Source organism: Oreochromis niloticus, linkage group LG1 (genome assembly GCF_001858045.2).
Source record: "Oreochromis niloticus isolate F11D_XX linkage group LG1, O_niloticus_UMD_NMBU, whole genome shotgun sequence".
Classification (NCBI taxonomy): Eukaryota; Metazoa; Chordata; class Actinopteri; order Cichliformes; family Cichlidae; genus Oreochromis; species Oreochromis niloticus.
This window is the reverse complement of record NC_031965.2, coordinates 16,677,459-16,696,435: the sequence shown is the minus strand read 5'-3', so window position 1 is coordinate 16,696,435 and position 18,977 is coordinate 16,677,459. Positions and strand designations below refer to the sequence as shown.

Here is an 18,977-nt window from a genome sequence, read left to right as displayed (position 1 = left end):
TCTGACATCTTCCTCCCACTTACTTTCTCCTGTTAGCGAGTGAGCCTCCCGGCGCTCTGACAGACGCTTTAAGAGGGATGGATTCTCTGCTGCTGCTGTGCTGGATGCTGACCGACTGAGCAGGCTTCCTGCTTGGTGGGCCGCACAGTTTGTAAACCTATAACGCGATGAGACAGACACAAATTAAAGTCTAAACACTGAGGGAGAAACAAGCATTTTAAGAATTCGCTAATCTCGTTAAACTGTTCTGGCGCATAACAAATTGGCCTTATTTTAGATAGGTGAGTGACACATGTTTATACTGAGGCCATTAGTGCAGCCAAGCCTATCATGTCCAATTTCTGAATCTACTGTATGTGCAGGGTTGGTGAGCAGCAGCAGCTTTAGTCGACCACTAGATGGAGCTGTGGTGCCTCAATTAGTTCTGCAAAGTTGGTGTGCTCAGAGGCAAGCACCCCGGGGCTTCCAGTTCTCAGCAAAAGCTGCCTGATTTGAGCTACATGTGAAAAGAAAAAAAGTGCCTCTAAAAATGTTCTCATAATATTGAAGGATTTGCAATTTCTGACCAAACACACACTGATGTACCTGTGAGGAGTTTTTGCCTTCTCCTGACTAACATACATTCATGTGTGATAATTTATTAAAGGTAATTTATCCTATTAAATCTAAATAATCTCCCCAGGACTGTCTCAAATTCCTTATTAATCTCCTCTTAATCTCAGACATTATCAGATCTGCAGTGGACACCAGTGTTACCTCCTGCAGAACCTCAGCACAGTTTCAACTCTACTCATCTCAAACAACATTAAATCATTCGTCATGATCTAAACCTGTGCCGAGAGCCGCGGTCCATTTTTCTGAGCATGCCTGACAGCATCATGAACGAGCCTGTGAATTCCCAGAAGCACTTGCTCCAAATCCTGAGGTCCATGCATCCTTGCTGACAGGCCCTCCAGCGAGCGTACAAACTCCCTCCAGTGGATGTCGATCTCTGCCATGCTCGCCAAACACCCTCGCATCACGTTGATGCAGTAGCCCATGCAGGGCTTGGACTGGGTTAAGCCCTGTGGAGCAAAAATTACAGCGCGATCAGTGCTGACGGTAAAAGAAGTTTCATTAATTCAGATCGATACGCTCGCTTCAGAGAGGTCCATCCGTACCTGGCAATGAGGGCAGTAGTGCATCTTAAGCAGGGCCCGTCTGCACTCGCGGCTTAGCTGTAAGTGGTCCGTGGTATTGATGACTTCAATTCCCAGGTGCAGCGCCTGAAGAAGAAGCTTCCCAGAGACCCCGGAGCGAGCGATCTGATCGGCCAGGTGGCCGGGCACCCCGCCGAATGGTCTGACGCTGCGGCTTAATGACCTCACGCACTCGGCGTGGCCCGGCGATACGCCACTGAGGCTCAGGCTGATGAGGTGATCGTAGACCAGAGGGAAGAGTGCGTCAAAGAAGCGCTGCACTAACTCATCGACACTGAACTCAGAGCCCAGCAGGAAGAGGCTGATGTCAGTGAAGAGTTCCCGCACGGGGCCCGCGGCCTGATCAGCCATGCTGTGGTACAAATCCTGGAAGAGGGTGATGGTGTAATTCTCCGCCTGCCACAGCAAGGCCTCGAAGGACTCTGTGAGACAGACAACAGGACAAAGAAAAAACTTTATATTTCAGCACCTTTAATTTGAACTAGGAGTAAAAGATGTGAAAGATACCTGCTATGTAATAGTCATCATCACGCCTTTATTGACATATACTGACGTGTCAGAACTCATCATTAAGGTGGATGTCAAATATATAGAAAAGAGTTAAAGCCAACAAGAACGGGATATTCAAAAGGAAAAGCCTAAAAATCTTCCAACAGAGCTTCTAATAATGGCTAAAACTGCTCTGGCATGAATAGACCTACATACACAGTACAATACCCTTATAGAACTTCTGCTTCCATTAATACCAAATCAAGAGAAACAGAAGAGAAGACGAGTCTCTAGGGCTCCCAGCAGGGGCTGCAGCTCCCCACGTCTTTCCAGAAAGAGCGAGGGGAGTACGTGCAAGGAAGCAATTTGTTCTCTAATCAAAAGTTGAGCTGACAAAGAAAAATGGCAAAGAAAGAGACTGGAACACACTGAAGTGGGGACTGCTGTGATACATAATGTGAACGGAGCTTCCGTACATATGCAGTGTTTAACCAGTGAAGCGATTCAATTCATTTAATTCAATTCCTCTGTGAAAAAGGAAATTGCATCCAACTTGCACACAAAAGGCACGTATATTCCAAGACCAATTAAAACCATGTTTCATCCATTTGTCTCTTCGTTTCTTCTTTCCTGACTGAACACATAAAAAGTCGCACGTGAGCGTAGGATTTCCTGAACATGATGTGAGAACGCCTCTGCATTTTCCCTACAAGACGGAATAATCCTGGCACAATAGGGCATGGTTCACAAGGGCAGTAAGCTGGCCTTTATCCCTTTGTCTCGGCTTATACCTGAGCCACGGCCTTTCTCACATCATGTGCTTGTCATGAGTTGTGAGGCAAAAGTAAGGGCGAACGCCTGGAGCTACCTAGAGGGGGGGGCCAAGAGTCTGAGAGTGGGTAGCCAGTGCGATGAAGGCTTAGACTGTCCAATGCTGCATAATACGCACCGATGCAGAAAGATTGACCGAAGGCCCCCCTGGTGAGGGCGACTGCAGGGGGGGGTTGGACAGAGAGGGATCTGGCGTGCCTACAGGCACACCATCTCAAGAGGCAGCACTAAACACCGAGTCACCAGGAAAAGAGCGAGATCACAGGCCTTCTGTGATCTCGAGACTCAAAGATGTGTGTTTGTGTGTGAATGAGAAAAAGAAAGCCGCGCCTCCTACACAGCAAGTGCTCTGGTCAGAGAGCAACATGAAAAACAGGGAGAGAGCATGTAAAAAAAAACTAAAAAAAAACCCCGGCACAGACAAGAGCAGCAGCCGTGGGAGTGTAAAGTGTGTGTGTATGTGTGTGAAACAGATAGGAGGCAGGCATGCAGACCGTCAGAGAAACGGAAAGAAATATGTGCTCACAGAGTACAGTTTGAGATTTTTACTGCCTCAGGTGTGTGAGGCAAAACAGGCAGAGTTATGAAGGGTCCCACAGGGATTATAGTGCATGCTTCGGGGAGGGGGGGGTTTACCACGTTAGATTATGGAGTTAATGAATCCCACCTGTCAAAGCACGTAATGAATATCTGTGGAGTAAACAAATTTGTCTCCGTTTTATCTCTCTCGCTGCTTTCTTCTCCCTCTGTTCCCTGGGATATAAATCTCTCATCATAGGTACATTAAAGCGAACTTAAAAGGCTTGAATAATAAAGCTGATCACGAATTCTGCTGTCTAAACTAGTTCACGGCACCGACACAAAAGCTGCCCGACATGTTATTTTTCATTGAAGATGGTGAGTGGGAAGCAGAGCCTCTCACGTGAAGCCCTCGTCCGGCGGCCAGGCTTCTGGGTAAGCCTGAGGACAGAAATAATAAGGAGAGCGAAAAAACTGGAAAGACGGAAGGAAAGTGATGCGGAGGAGATATGTGGAGGATGAAAAGAAGGTACATCTTTTAATATTTGGACCTGACACTCTGTTAGTTTAAAAATTGCTGAGATCGATGGTTTCATCAATAAAGGAGGGCAAAAGGACTGACTTGGTGGCAGATCGAGGTTCAACCGTCAACACTCACATCTGCTTCAGAGCGAGAGAGAAATCCACAAGCAAAATCCCGGGACAACAAAGACAGCAACTAGCTGGCTATCTTACAAAACTGGAGTTTCATTTTAGACTTTTCATTTCCGCTGTTTGGTTAGTTTAAGGCAAAATTAGAGCCTTACCAACACATAAGCAAGCCAATATCAGCCATCTGCAAATCTAACGGTATCGGCATTTGTTACTGTAGGTAAATGAAAATGCAACAAGTTGCCCTTCAGCCATGTTGCTAGTGTTGATGTTCCACAGCCCAGCACAGTTGATCTGATTGAGCAGCATAAATTAGTAAGTAAATAACAACACAATAGTTGGTTAGGTTAATGAAAGGTCATGGTTTGTGTTGAACTTGCTGGACAAAACCTCCCCACCCTCCAACCCACAGGCAATTCAAAACATGCGGCATTCTGCAGTGGAGCTGCAAATCTTTTATTTCCATCCTGCCTAAATAAAAATGCACTAATAGATGTGCAGTGTGAATGATATTTCTTTAAACGTTCTAATTGCCTATTTTCATATAAAAGCATTTTAATAAAAACCTTAGAGGATTTGTTTCTGTCTGTTAAAAACAAAGCTGAGGATGAGACAATGTGCCCGTTCTGCCCGTGTGTATTCTGACTGTCAGTGACCCTGCCCACTAGGCCAGTCATGTTTGCATTTCTGGTGATGGGAGGAGGAGATGCTGAAGCAGCATGATTGAAATCACTGTGGAGTGACTTTTACTGAATGTCTGCTCTTCTTACGTAACTACAGCAGCTGGATGTACGTGTAAATACTGCCTCACAACCACGCAGCCAAAGTAAGACGGGCAAAAAACTTTATGTTTGGCCATCCATCCATCCATCCATCCATCCTCCATCCATCCATCCATCCATCCATCCATCCATTTTCTTCCGCTTATCCAGGGCCGGGTCGCGGGGGCAGCAGCCCAAGCAGAGAAGCCCAGACCTCCCTCTCCCCAGCCACATCCTCCAGCTTGTCCGGGGGAACACCAAGGCGTTCCCAGGCCAGCCGAGAGACATAATCTCTCCAGCGTGTCCTGGGTCTGCCCCTGGCGCCTCCTCCCTGTGGGACATGCCGAAGTCTGGCTGGCCTCTCCCTTTCGGGAGGGGCTCATAGTAGAGCCACTGCTCCTCCATATCGAAAGGAGTCAGTTGAGGTGGTTCGGGCATCTGACAAGGACGCCTCCTGGGTGAGGTTTTCGGGGCATGTCCCACAGGGAGGAGGCCCCAGGGCAGACCCAGGACACGCTGGAGAGATTATGTTTGGCCAGTTATGGAAAATTTAAAATGAGAGATAAAAAGCATTTGGCTACTGAAAGGGTCTGCTTACGCTCGGGTGAAAGACTGCATCGATATATAAATTTCAAATGTAAAATTGGGGAATGAGAGTTTGAGGGAAATTCTGCCAAATGGAGAAGAACGAAAAAAAAGTTAGCTAATGTAAAACAAAAAAGTGTAGTTTTCAATGTATCATGTGCGTCATTTGGAGTCACTACAAGCCATTACAGCATGCCACCCATCAAACTGCACAGATGCCTCCCTCGCCTGCTCGCATGGTAAATAAACTGATATATGAACATTTCATGTTTGAAAGCTCGAAGGTCCTCAGCTATCATCCAGATATATTGGCTATTATATCACAAAGGCCCCTCAGTTGAATTCCTACGTAGCTGAGCCTTTCTCCATGTCTAAAAGGCTTTTAAATTTGATCCCATTTCCCTCCTTTCTTCCATAATTGCTGCTCTTCTCATTTTCTTTAATGTAGGATGATCTGGTTAACTGTGACAGGGGTAGCTAACAGAGTGATGAGTTACACTTGAGGTCGGAGCCTCTGGCACTTCACGCGAAACCAAACAAAATCATTTTCCTTCCACTCCCTTGTGTTGTCTCTCTTTCCCTACATCTCTGTGCATCTGATTGTGTCGGGGAGTAACAGAGATATTTTGATAGCAAGAAAGCAGATGAGGCATCGGGTTCACATCTAAGACGGTAAATCAATACTGCTGTTACAGTAATACATAATAAAAGTACATGGTCAACAAGTTGAAGATGTAAACTGATAACAAGATGCTGATTGGTTCCTTCTCCACCAGAGGGAGACATTTTTTTATTCAAATATGAATCTGTGAGATCAGCACAGCCTGTGGAAACTGACCTGTGCTGCATGCTCCCGCCAGCTACTGCCCACCAAACAACCACAAGTGATTGCTCATCCAGATATATCAAACCATAAAGGAAAACAGCTCCAGTGGCAGATTTGCTCACATACACTCACATTCACCTGTGAGTAATCCACTGCAGAGGAATTTGCTCATACCCCGAGCTACTGCAACCACAGGATTTTTCTACAAATTAGACGTTATTTAATATCAAGGTCAGGAAAGGTTGAGCGGCTCAGACAGACAAGAAGAAAAAAACAAAAAAAATCCTCTCATAATCATTTAAATACTGAAGCGCGGCCTTCAAACCATTCAAAACTGCAAAACCTACAAAGTCAACAAGCCTCCACTTCTTTCTAAGCATATTTGCATTCACAGACGCGTCATTGAGGAAAAGGATCACTCAGCAGGATGAGGAATAAGACGAGCCTTTGTAGTCAGAGACTCTTCTAAAAGCAGACAATAGACCAAAAAGCTGCGGCTCTCTTTCACACGCGCTCGGAATAAGCAGAGGCATGTTGATTCAGTAAATGCACAACACTCGAGACGCATCCCTCAATGTGCGCCGTAACGCATCAACATCGGCGACTTTGTTTGAAGCTCGCCACGTTTTCAGGTTTCAAAAAGCTTCAAATGCCACCAGCTGACCTCAGCTGAGCTGCAGAGCTATGCAAAGATGGCTTTTATTAATGTGATTCATCTTCTGTGTATGGCTGTGTGACCACAACAGAGGAGCCCCGGTGACATCTGATAGGCTGCAGAAAAGGCCACTCTCCATCTAGAGAGGATGAGTCACTGGTGCTGTGCGCTCGGCTCATCCCAGAGCAAAAGACACACAATGAAAGTCAATGACTTTTAGGGTGGCACAGTCAGTACAGTCAACAGAAAACTACGCCTTCACTGTGGGATATTAGAGGATGACAAAGAGCACCAGCACACTTTGATGTTCCAGGATGGAGTCTGATGGCAGTGTCAGAGATACCACAATAACCACAACACAAAAACAAAACAATAAAGACATACAGGGAGACCGGGCAACAACTTGTGTGTGCGTGTGGAAAAACGTACGTGTATTTTCAGCTCATGGTTCAGCCCAGTTTGCAATTTATTTATGAGTCATTTCCAATAAGAAGTTATTTCTCTTTATGGGATTTAATTGCATCTGTTGACGCATTCTGGCGTGTCGAGTCGAACGGACTCAAGATTGCTTTATGCTGACAATTCAGGGAAACATTGTATATAACGGGGAATAAATCACAAATTGCAAGCCCATAAAAAGAGTGTTGCCACATGCTTCTGCCTGATTATGTCCCTTTTTTTAATACTTAGCCTAAAAATCAAAAAGTTACTTTTAGTGTGCCTTTATATAAATCACCCAGAAACGTGTGCGAACACTCCTTTAAATGGACCCGGTAATAAATTAGGCCTATTTTAACATGTGACCTGCTTCCTCTCAGGCTGTAAACTGAAAGCTGGTTCAGTCCGAGTTATCCTTAAAAAAATGAATGAATGAATGAATGAATAGACTTTTAAGCTGCTGGATATAGAGCGTAAAAAAAAAACTTGCCTGTAATCTGTGCAAGACGCAGCACTGCACACACTTTTACCCACCTAAAGCACTTACTCACCAAAATCCACTCACTGCAGGACCGTCGGGGGGTTTGATAAGAGTTTAAAATAGTCTTATTTTTGCTTTTCTGGCATGACAAACATCCGCACAAGGATGTTGCCATTATCACACGGCACAGAGCTTCCCCAGTCTCTGCTGGGGACATAACTGACAACCAGACCTATTTTATATATGCTGGGACACAAGCGAGCTGGCAGCTCAGAAAAACACATGATCAGAGAAGTGTCGCAAAAAAAGAAAAAAGATAAGGCAAACAAATCAGACTTTGCATCAAAACACGAGCAAACGTGCAGCAAATGAGTCTGGAGCGCTGTTGCGATTTACGAGGAGATTGAGACGAAGCACAAAAGTGTTATTCAGTGTACGTGAGTGAGCACCTGCCTGCTCCCATTTACAAACCACCAAGCTGGGCCTTTCATGTATGTGTGTGTCTGTGTGCTTGTATGTGTTAGGGCATGTTTAAGCGCGTCTGCATGATGGGGGTACCTGGAGTTCATATCTGGCTGAGCCATTATAAAGTATCTCACATCGAAACCTTTCTCCGAGTAAGTTTTGACTTTGTGGATTGCCAATCTGGCAACTGCAGCACCGTAAACACCAGCAGTGCGACCACCTTGACCCGCAGACGGCAGAGAGGGGGGAAAAAGGGCTCAGGAGGAAAGAAAAGCGCTGGGATGTTTTCTTATTCCTTCTGTCTTTAGTTTCAATAAAGGGGGCATTGTTTAAAACTGAAAACAGTCGCCCGCTCGGAGGTGTTACGGAGGTTTGCTCTGGCTCAGGGTTTTCTCAAACAGAGACGGGGAAGGGGAGAGAAATGTGATTTATTTGGAAAGGAAAGGAAAGGAAAGGAAAGGAAAGGAAAGGAAGGTTGGTCTGCAGTTGTGAGTCATCCATCCTAACATGCACACTCTCAATACAGACACCAGACAACAAATAAGCATAGCACAAAAAAACTTTAAAAACTGAGTCATGACGGCTGGGAAAAAGCTGTTTTTAAACCATGCTTTTCTGCACTCAGGGACCCGAAATCTTCCTCCAGAAGGAAGAAACTGAAACTCACTGTTCAAAGGGAAGCTAGCTGTCAAGAAAAACCAGAACAAACCAACCGCTGTAACCATCTGGTGTACAGAGATGCTATGTTCTGCTGTGGTTCACCAATCAGCCTGTTAAGATCTCTTAACAATTTGATTGGGAGAGTTTCTCTTTTTCTACAGATAAATATTCAAACCACGACACCGAGGGGAAAGGATAAAACAGATCGAGGAGAAGCGTGCTGAAATAAAACCATCGTGGTTTTATCGGCGTGGAAACGAGAACGCTTTCTCAAACACGAGAGTCTCTGGCCCCCATTTTTGCACGCAGCTTCAAAGCTTGATTTAAAATTCAGCTTTGAATCAATGATTGTTCCAAGATATTTATAACCCCAAACACATTCTACAATGGAACCCTTAATGGACGTGGTCGCTTGTGCATGAGTACACGATCACATCTTTTGTCAGAATCATCGTTGAGTGGGACGCGGCTGGTCACGTGATCCTGAGGACTTGTCTGCAGACTTTAAAATGTCCCCTGCTCTGACACATATTCGTGCACAGGATAAATAGTGAGGGCGAGAGCACGCATCCCCGACTGGACAGGGTCCCATGTACCCGGACTCTTTGACTTCTGCTTGTTAAAAAAGTCAAGAATCCAGCCCACGAGATTTTTATTCATGCCGAATTGTTCTAAAAGCCATCTTATTAAAATACGAGGCTGAACTGTGTCGAAGGCTGAATGGTAGGCTTTCCCACTGGTGTTTAACAATCAGGTTCAACAAGGTTACTGTGGCATCGTCCACTCCTTTGGGTGGTCTGTAAACAAACTGCATGGAGTCGTGCCCATGCTCAGTTTGCCTTAAAATCCCTGACTTCACCAGTTTTCATGCATTTTCTAAAGTTATTTAAAGTTTTGAGATAAATAGATTTAAGAAGAGCAACCCTCCATACAATAGGTACATGCTCTGCCTGCAAAGACTTATTAAAAATGTAATGAAACGCAGTACTAAGGAAAGGAAAGGAGCATTATGACAGGATGAATTAAGACAGATTAATCTGCTTTGCTAGGATGGAATCAGGCTCAGCTTGCCATCAGGCCTTATCTCTGTTTACTTCCTCCTCCACATCTTGATATCATATATACATACATATATATATATATATATGCTCCCCACCTCATAGCAGCTGACAAACGCATATTTATCCAACGCAAATTCAGCCATCCTGCCATAAATCTAACTACGCCCACCTACAACAAAGAGCCTTCTCTCTATCTGTCCATATCTGTGAGAGGATTGCTCTTCTCCATCTCCCTCTCTCTCTCTCTTTTCCCCTCTCTCACTCTCTTTTCTGCAGCAGGCTTGAGAGTCAATATTTGAGGATCTGTTGCAGCACTTGAACACTTCAAAGAGGACAGAGCTCTGCTGTGAACATGGCCTTTAATACGCCGTTCAGGAAAAGAAGCAGAGAGGGTCAATAAAAAAGGACCAAAGTGCTTCTTTTGGGGAGGGGTGTGTGTACCTGTATTACTCACGTTGTGAGGATCTTTCTGTTTACTCTCTGTTTATATTGACAGAAATATAAAAGTCTCTAAGTTTGGGTTCAGGGTTATGTTTGGGTTAGGGAGGCAGCATCATAGAAACCACTGAAATGAATATAAGTCGGTGTAAGGAGACAGAAAAACAGCTGTGTGTGTGTGTGTGTGTGTGTGTGTGTGTGTGTGTGTGTGTGTGTGTGTTTGTGCTGTACGTGTAGAGCAAACATCTATTCATACGTGTGCAGAAACAAACATCAGGTTTAGCACACTTTGACTTTTTCACAGGATTTTCACAGTGACTCACACATGCAGAAATGCAGACAGAAAGAAAGGGAGAGCGAGCTGTCACCGTCTTAGGAGCCAAAGTGAAAATAATAATATCATAATAAAGCTTTCATTAGCTTTCAAAGGTGGCTCTGTGTGAGGCTGTTCAGCGTTTCCTGCGGCTGGCCTCAGGGAGCTGTTAGATGCCAGCGACGGAGCCAACAGGGCTGTCATAAACCTGAAAAGAAGGCCTAATGCACGCAGGCTGCCAGTGATTACTCTATTGAACTGGGTAATTACATTAGATTTATATAAAGACCACGATATGGAACATTAGGTTGTAAGGTCTGAAAAGCTTTGTAATCTGACCTCACCGACTGGCCTACACAAGAAGATAAACTTTTAACTAAAGTAGCCATGTAAGAGTGGCAAGGAAGAGCTTGTGATCCCTGGTATTCTGCATTAATCAGTCTTACAGTCATCATAATCTCTGTGTCTGCACTGAGCATGCCCATATCGCCAGTGCAGAAGGAAAAATAAATAAAACAAGTAAACACTTGGATGTAATAGCTCATCTAACTTCTTTTTAGCAGCACTGAGCTCAAACATCCAAACTAAGAGCTGCACAATGTACAGGAAGAACTTTGTCCCATGTTTTTCCCCCCTCACGGATCTGCTTCAGCTCAGCCGTGTTATCAAGATGTCTGGAGCGAGCGGCTCTCTTGATATCATTCCAGATGATCTCTAAGGTCTGCGCTATAATTAGGCTGCTCCAAAACAAGGATTTCTTTGGTTGAAATCATTCTGCTGGAATTTTACTTTGATGTTTAGGGTAATTGTCCTGCTGCACCACCCTTCTGCTGAGCTTCAGCTGGCAGCCTGCCACCTGGACATTATCCTGTAAGACAAATGACTATCCAAGACAAACTTAGGAATTCATTTTCGAAAATGTCCAACGCAGTGCAGCGAAGAACCCCAAATCATCACGACGACTTTTGCCTAGCTTCTTCCCCTCACCCCCGACCGGTGGCGGCAGATGGCCGCACCTCCCAGTGTGAAGGAGTTTTCACCAATGTCCTTTCAAAGTGATTGCTGGGCTTTCTCTGTATTACTGTAGGTCTTTACCTTACAACATAAAGCTCCATCGTGCAACGTTGTGATTTGGAGTTATATAAATAAAAATTCAACTAAATTAAATTCTAGGTCCACAACACTAAAGGGTCTTAAACACAGATTAGGTGCACCAGGAAAATAAAATGAACAAAGACCAAGTTAATTGCATGAAAAGTACATTTTTTTCAATTTGTCTGTTTTTAAATTTTATTTCATTTAATACTTTTCTTACTAATGAAAATCTTTTTTTCCCCTCTTTTTCCTTTTGCTCGCTCCTCAGTCATTTAGGGAACTCTAACATTAGAACCCAGTCGATATATCAGCATCTATAACAATCAATAAATGAAAACTACAAAAGTACAAAAAACACCAGAGAAACACCCTTCAAGCATGTTATCAACACTGATGTTGCATACCTTGTCCACCAGAGGGCACTCTGTAACATCACTGTTGGCATAAATGACCTAATACATATATATATTTAAATATAAAATCACTGATATTGGTCATTGAGTCAGGTCCTATCTGAAATACTTGAAAAATATGCTTCTACGAAATAACCCCACACAAGCACAAAAGATACCTACTACATGCATTTAAATGTGACCCCAAGCGGTCCTTTGCAAAAGGACCACCAGCTATTGCACAGCACAGCCACCAAAGCACATCCCTCTGGGAATACAAGCAGTTCAAACTGTCCCTTTACAGCAATCAGTCAAACTAAAGAAGCTGATACTTCCGAGGGGGCTAATCAGAGGAGGATTACAATGTTTCTATTAGACAGTTTTATCAGCTGTAGCGAACAGGACACCAGACACTGGACGCCCCCGCCCCGCAGTAAAAACAACATTCATTTGTCACTCATGCCAGGATACTAATGATAAGCAGGACAATTATGCCATTATACCAGTATGTGGGGGGGGAAAGGACAGGATGCAGGGGAAGACTGTAAGAGGAGTACAGACAGTAGCCTTGGTGTGTTGCTGTGTTTAGGATTTTATCACACACACGACTACGCCTAATCCCTGAAGACTCCTTCCTTACTTAGGAAAAACTTCCTTCCATCCAGCTGACAGAAGAAGTGATATGTCTTTTCTAAAACAAGTACAGGAAAAAGGAGAAAAGGAGAAAAAACAAACACTAACTCTAGCGTACTGCAAAAAATAAGAAAAAAGAAAAGAGAGAGCCAAGGAGCAGTATATGTTCTGTCTGTGTAACTTAGAAAGCTACAACCATTACACTTGTATCCGATCCTCCTTTAAACTGGACATCAAACTTATTTAAAGAACCCCGGTTTAACTTGAGGGCTACTTCCAGAAAAAGAGACTATTACAGCCCCAAACCATTCACTTAACATACCACCAAATCAAAGCAACATGGTTTTAGTGGGAACTGGTGAGTGTGAGCTCAGGCTTTGCTGTACACTGTTACAGCAAAGATTGTTTTGTTTTTTTAAGCTGCACCGTCAGCTTTTCTGCGCAAACTTCACACTGTAATATTACCCTGCTGCCCTCCTCACTGCTCTACACTATGTAAATCCTAAAAACTGTGTAAACCTGTCACCAGGAGTTCCTGTTTAGCAGTGTAGCACTGTGTCATCTAATCTAGAAAATGGCCTTAAGACAAACAGCCAGCAGCCATAAATCTACATTTCAAACGCGAGTACACAGGAGACAATGTAAAGTGCTGACAAGTGTGGGTATTTTTAGGGCTCATCTCTATGCATCGAGTGGCTGCAGTGTGTGTGTGTGTGTGTGTGTGTATGTGTGTGTGTGTCTGTGAGAGAGAGAGAGAAAAAGTCAAAGATCAAATGCCAAGACAGAAGAGAGTTCACGTGCACATGTGTTCATGCTGGCAAGCTTGCGTGACTGCTAACGTCCACTTCTGGAAGGCAGTAAACAATCCAGGATTTGTGGAAATGTGTCAGCTGAAATAAATCTCCGGAGCAGCAGTAAACTGAACACACACGGCAGCAGAATGATGGAGAGTCCGCAATTAGCTTCTCGTCTGACACTGTAACTGCACTCGAGGGTTTCTGCTGGAATGTCAGATGAGGATGTTGGGTAGTTAAAAAAAAGAAAGGAGTATTTATGGAAAAAAGACAATATAAAACAGCAGTTTACATGCTTTAGGTTTCTGTGGTTCAAAAGACTAAAACTAATCTAAATTCCAATCTAAAGAGATAAAATAGAGCTGTGTGCTGCAGTACATGATGCTGCAGGAAGACTGCTGATCAGATTTGCTGCAAACAGCAATGAGAACGCCAAGTAGTTGAGCAGAAGAGCCATAAGGAGAAGCACATTTTTGCCTTTCACATCCTGAGTGAACAAAAGATTTTTTATTTACCTTTGTTATTTATTCATTTTTTTAAACTGTCAGAAGTGGAGCTGAGGATATAAACCAAGGTTATTAAAGTTAACTAAAACTAAACTATAAACTCAAACTAAATGTGGAAAAAAAAACAAAGAAAAAGCCTCTAAATATCAATGGTACTGAGAAAGCTGTACATAATGTTACGTCTGTGAGGTGATTATGAATAATTTTTTCTCTCATGGTCAAAATTTTATTTGTGAAGAAGTTCATGAAGTCATTACTAGTTAACGTTAAAGGAACTGTTGTCTCAACAGCGCTCTGACGTTTTGTCAGCCTGGCTTCAGTGCTGAAGAGAAACCTTGGGTTGTTCTTGTTTTCTTCAGTCAATGATGAATAGTAAGATGTTCTAGCTTTACGGAGGGCTTTTTCATAAAGCACCAAACTATTTCTCCAGACTAAACAATGTTCTTCTAAATTTGTGATATGCCAAGTCACTTGGATGAGTGGCGAAACGCTACGTGCAGATGAACAGAATGAACCTTTTGGGACCACTGTGTGTTGTGACAGGAAGTGACACGCTACCATAGAAAGAGCTAACACCAGGTGAGAGCGCCACCCAAAGGAGAGCCTCAGCCAAGCCAAACCAAGAGTGAAGTGACCAGGATGTATGTGTGCTTCAGCCATAATAAGACGTTGAGTTATCTTATTATTAATAAAAGATGCTTCAAGGATTCATTTATTTTGTCAGCGTGGGATCCTCCTTTATGAAACGAACGTTTCATAAATTGACCACAACCTGGAGTTGATGTCAAGAAATGACAGTTTCTAAGATATCGCTTTGCCACAAATTCAAAGATCGATCTATTAAAAAAAATGTTAAACTTGTTCCATCAAATTTTATGAGGCAGAAAATCCAATATGGTATTTTATTGTTCTGTAAGCCTTAATATATAATCCTATGACGGAGCACATATTTGTACTTGTGGATTTAGATGTAAGCCTACATTTGAAGTTTGTTTTTGTATTTATTTCTTGCTCCCATCCCGTTAAACAACACAAGGACTGCAGATAAAAGAATAAAAACTTTTTTTTCTAATCTGACAGGAACGTAAATATTAATTTATTGGAATAACAAATGTAATCCATCATCCCATATGGAAAAGAAATAGTAAAAACTTACAAAAGACTTGCATAAGATGTGGCCTACTTCATATAGTGAATCATATAAGGCTTATATGATTTACTCATGAAAGTGGCCACTTTCTCATTACTTTCATATATTGTTTTAGTAAGTATCCAAAACATACAAGTTTCATTTATATAATTTTTCATCCATCCATCCATCCATCCATCTTCATCCGCTTTATCCGAGGCCGGGTCGCGGGGGCAGCAGCCTAAGCAGAGAAGCCCAGACCTCCCTCTCCCCAGCCACCTCCTCCAGCTTATCCGGGGGAACACCAAGGCGTTCCCAGGCCAGCCGAGAGATATAATCTCTCCAGCGTGTCCTGGGTCTGCCCCGGGGCCTCCTCCCGGTGGGACATGCCCGGAACACCTCACCCAGGAGGCGCCCAGGAGGCATCCTTGTCAGATGCCCGAACCACCTCAACTGGCTCCTTTCGATGTGGAGGAGCAGCGGCTCTACTCTGAGCCCCTCCCGGATGGCCGAACTTCTCACCCTATCTCTAAGGGAGAGGCCAGCCACCCTTCGGAGGAAGCTCATTTCTGCCGCTTGTATCCGTGATCTCGTTCTTTCGGTCACTACCCACAGCTCATGGCCATAGGTGAGGGTAGGGACGTAGATCGACCGGTAAATTGAGAGCTTCGCTTTTACACTCAGCTCCCTCTTCACCACGACGGACCGATGCAGCGTCCGCATCACTGCAGCCGCAGCACCAATCCGTCTGTCGATCTCCGGCTCCCTTCTCCCATCACTCGCGAACAAGACCCCGAGATACTTGAACTCCTCCACTTGGGGCAGGAACTCATCCCCGACCCGGAGTGGGCACTCCACCCTTTTCCGGCTGAGAACCATGGCCTCAGATTTGGAGGTGCTGATCCTCATTCCCGCTGCTTCACACTCGGCTGCGAACCGTTCCAGTGCGAGCTGAAGGCCTTCACCTGATGAAGCCAACAGAACCACATCATCCGCAAAAAGCAGAGATGAGATTCTGAGGCCACCAAAGCGAAAGCCCTCCGCCACTTGGCTGCGCCTAGAAATCCTGTCCATAAAAATTATGAACAGAACCGGTGACAAAGGGCAGCCCTGGCGGAGCCCATCACCCACCGGGAACGAGTCCGACTTATTGCCGGCAATGCGAACCAAACTCTTGCAACGGTTGTATAGGGATCGAATGGCCCGTAGCAATGGGCCAGACACCCCATACTCCCGCAACACCTCCCACAGGACACCCCGAGGGACACGGTCGAATGCCTTCTCCAAGTCCACAAAACACATGTAGACTGGTTGGGCAAACTCCCATGCACCCTCAAGTATCCTTGAGAGGATAAAGAGCTGGTCCAGTGTTCCGCGACCAGGACGAAAACCGCATTGTTCCTCCTGTATCCGAGGTTCGACTAGCGGACGAACTCTCCTTTCCAGCACCCTGGCATAGACTTTCCCAGGGAGGCTGAGGAGTGTGATCCCCCTGTAGTTGGAACACACCCTCCGGTCTCCCTTCTTAAAGATGGGGACCACCACCCCGGTCTGCCAATCCAGGGGTACTGCCCCTGATCTCCACGCAACATTGTAGAGGCGTGTCAACCAGGACAGCCCTACAACGTCCAGAGCCTTCAGGAACTCGGGGCGGACCTCATCAACACCAGGGGCTCTGCCACCAAGGAGTTGTTTAACTACCTCAGTGACCTCGCCCCCGGAAATTGGCGGGTCATGCCCCTCATCCCCAGACTCTGCTTCCTCCTCGGAAGACGTGTCAGTGGGATTAAGGAGGTCCTCGAAGTATTCCTTCCACCGCCTGACAATTTTCTCAGTCGACGTCAGCAGCGCTCCGCCAGCACTATACACATTGCAGGTAGAGCACCGCTTTCCCCTCCTGAGACGCCTGACGGTTTGCCAGAATCTCTTCGAGGCAGTCCGAAAGTCTTTTTCCATGGCCTCTCCGAACTCCTCCCACACCCGAGTTTTTGCTTCAGCCACTGCCCGAGCCGCATTCCGCTTGGCCTGTCGATACCTGTCGGCTGCCTCCGGAGTCCCACAGGCTAACCAAGCCCGATAGGACTCCTTCTTCAGCCTGGTGGCTCCCTTCACCTCTGGTGTCCACCATTTGGTTCGGGGATTACCACCACGGCAGGCACCAACCACCTTGCGGCCGCAGCTCAATGCAGCAGCTTCGGCGATGGAGACGCTGAACATGGTCCATTCGGACTCAATGTCCCCAGTCTCCCTCGGAATGCTGTTGAAGCTCTGCCGGAGGTGTGCGTTGAAGATCTCGCGGACTGGGGCCTCTGCTAGACGTTCCCAGCACACCCTCACTACGCGTTTAGGTGCACCGGGTCTGTCCAGCGTCCTCCCCCGCCACCTGATCCAACTCACCACCAGGTGGTGATCAGTTGACAGCTCAGCCCCTCTCTTTACCCGAGTGTCCAGAACATATGGTCGCAGGTCCGGTGATACGATTACAAAATCAATCATCGACCTGCGGCCTAGAGCGTCCTGGTGCCACGTGCACTTATGGACACTCTTATGTTCGAACAAGGTGTTCGTTATGGCCAAACTGTGATTTGCACAGAAGTCCAATAACAAAACACCGCTCAGATTCAGATCAGGGAGGCCGTTCCTCCCAATCACGCCCCTCCAGGTCTCGCTGTTGTTACCCACGTGAGCATTGAAGTCTCCCAGCAGGACAACAGAGTCTCCAGATGGGGCACCTTCCAGCACCCCCCCCCCCCAAAAGACTCTAAGAAGGCTGGGTACTCTGAACTGCCACTCGGCGCATAAGCGCAGATGACAGTCAGGACCCGTTCCCCGACCCTAAGGCGCAGGGAACAAACCCTCTCATCCACCGGGAAAAACCCCAACGTACCGGCAGCAAGCCGAGGGGATATTAGAATACCCAGCCCGCCGCCTCTCACCAGGGGCAACTCCAGAGTCCAGCCCCTCTCCAGGAGACTGGTTCCAGAGCCCAAGCCATGCGTAGAGGTGAGCCCGACTATATCTAGCCGGTACCTCTCAACCTCACGCACTAACTCAGGCTCCTTCCCCACCAGAGAGGTGACATTCCATGTCCCTATTGCCAGTCTTGGCAGCCGGGGATCAGTCCGCCAGGGCCTCCGCTCCTGGCCGCCGCCCAGCACACAATGCACCCGACCCCTATGGCACCTCCTGCGGGTGGTGGGCCTGCGGGAGGATGGGCCCATGTCTCCTCTTCGGGCTGTGCCCGGCCGGGCCCATGGACTAAGGCCCGGCCACCAGACGCTCGCCCTTGGGCACCCTCCCCGGGCCTGGCTCCAGGGCGGGGCCCCGGTAACCCTATCCCGGGCAGGGTAAACTGTTCCCTCGATATTCTCTTCATAAGGGTCTTCTGAATCGCTCTTTGTCTGGTCCCTCACCCAAGACCAATTTGCCATGGGAGACCCTACCAGGGGGCAAAAGCCCCCAGACAACATAGCCCCTGGGATCCCTGGGACACACAAACCCCTCCACCACGATAAGGTAGCGATTCACGGAGAGGTATAATTTTTCAAGCCATCTTATATCTGCTTTCACTCTTGTATGCTTTTCATACAAGTTTCACATAAGACAGATACAAACTTTTTAAGATTTATATATATCTTTTCCATATGGGATAAACTACTGTGTAAGTTAATGGTACTCTTACCTTACACAGCCCCGCCCTAAAAAATAAACAAAAACAAAAAATTGAAACTATAAATGACACAAATGAACTCACATATGCAAATATTTTATTGTTTTTTTAACTATATGGTTCAGCCTTTAAAGTGTGTACTTATACTCGCACATATTCATACAGCTCTTTTAATGCTAACGTCCTGCACAGCACTGTTGCTGTTAGACACTCACACTCTGTTGCTCTGTGTGTTTTTGTACTTATTTTGTTTAACCTCTTCATATTTTTCTAATACCACTGTTTTATCCTCTTTGTGAAATCAGCTGCTCTGCTTTCAGTACCCTTGCCCCTGTATGCCACTGCTCAGATGCCAGCTATGAACGCGTAACATAACAATAACTTAA

At 45.7% G+C, this 18,977-nt stretch overlaps 1 protein-coding gene across 1 annotated transcript in view; it reads right to left on the bottom strand.

Moving 5' to 3' along the window:
- Positions 1-18,977, bottom strand: part of gpc5a (glypican 5a) — a 145,756-nt gene that overhangs the window by 108,200 nt on the left and 18,579 nt on the right. Inside the window, exons 3-5 of the mRNA XM_005466889.3 lie at positions 1,161-1,621; positions 831-1,064; positions 24-157 (exon numbers count right to left, since the gene is read on the bottom strand). Of these exons, the coding sequence (XP_005466946.1) occupies positions 24-157; positions 831-1,064; positions 1,161-1,621 (829 nt within the window). The remainder of the gene's footprint in view (positions 1-23; positions 158-830; positions 1,065-1,160; positions 1,622-18,977) is intronic.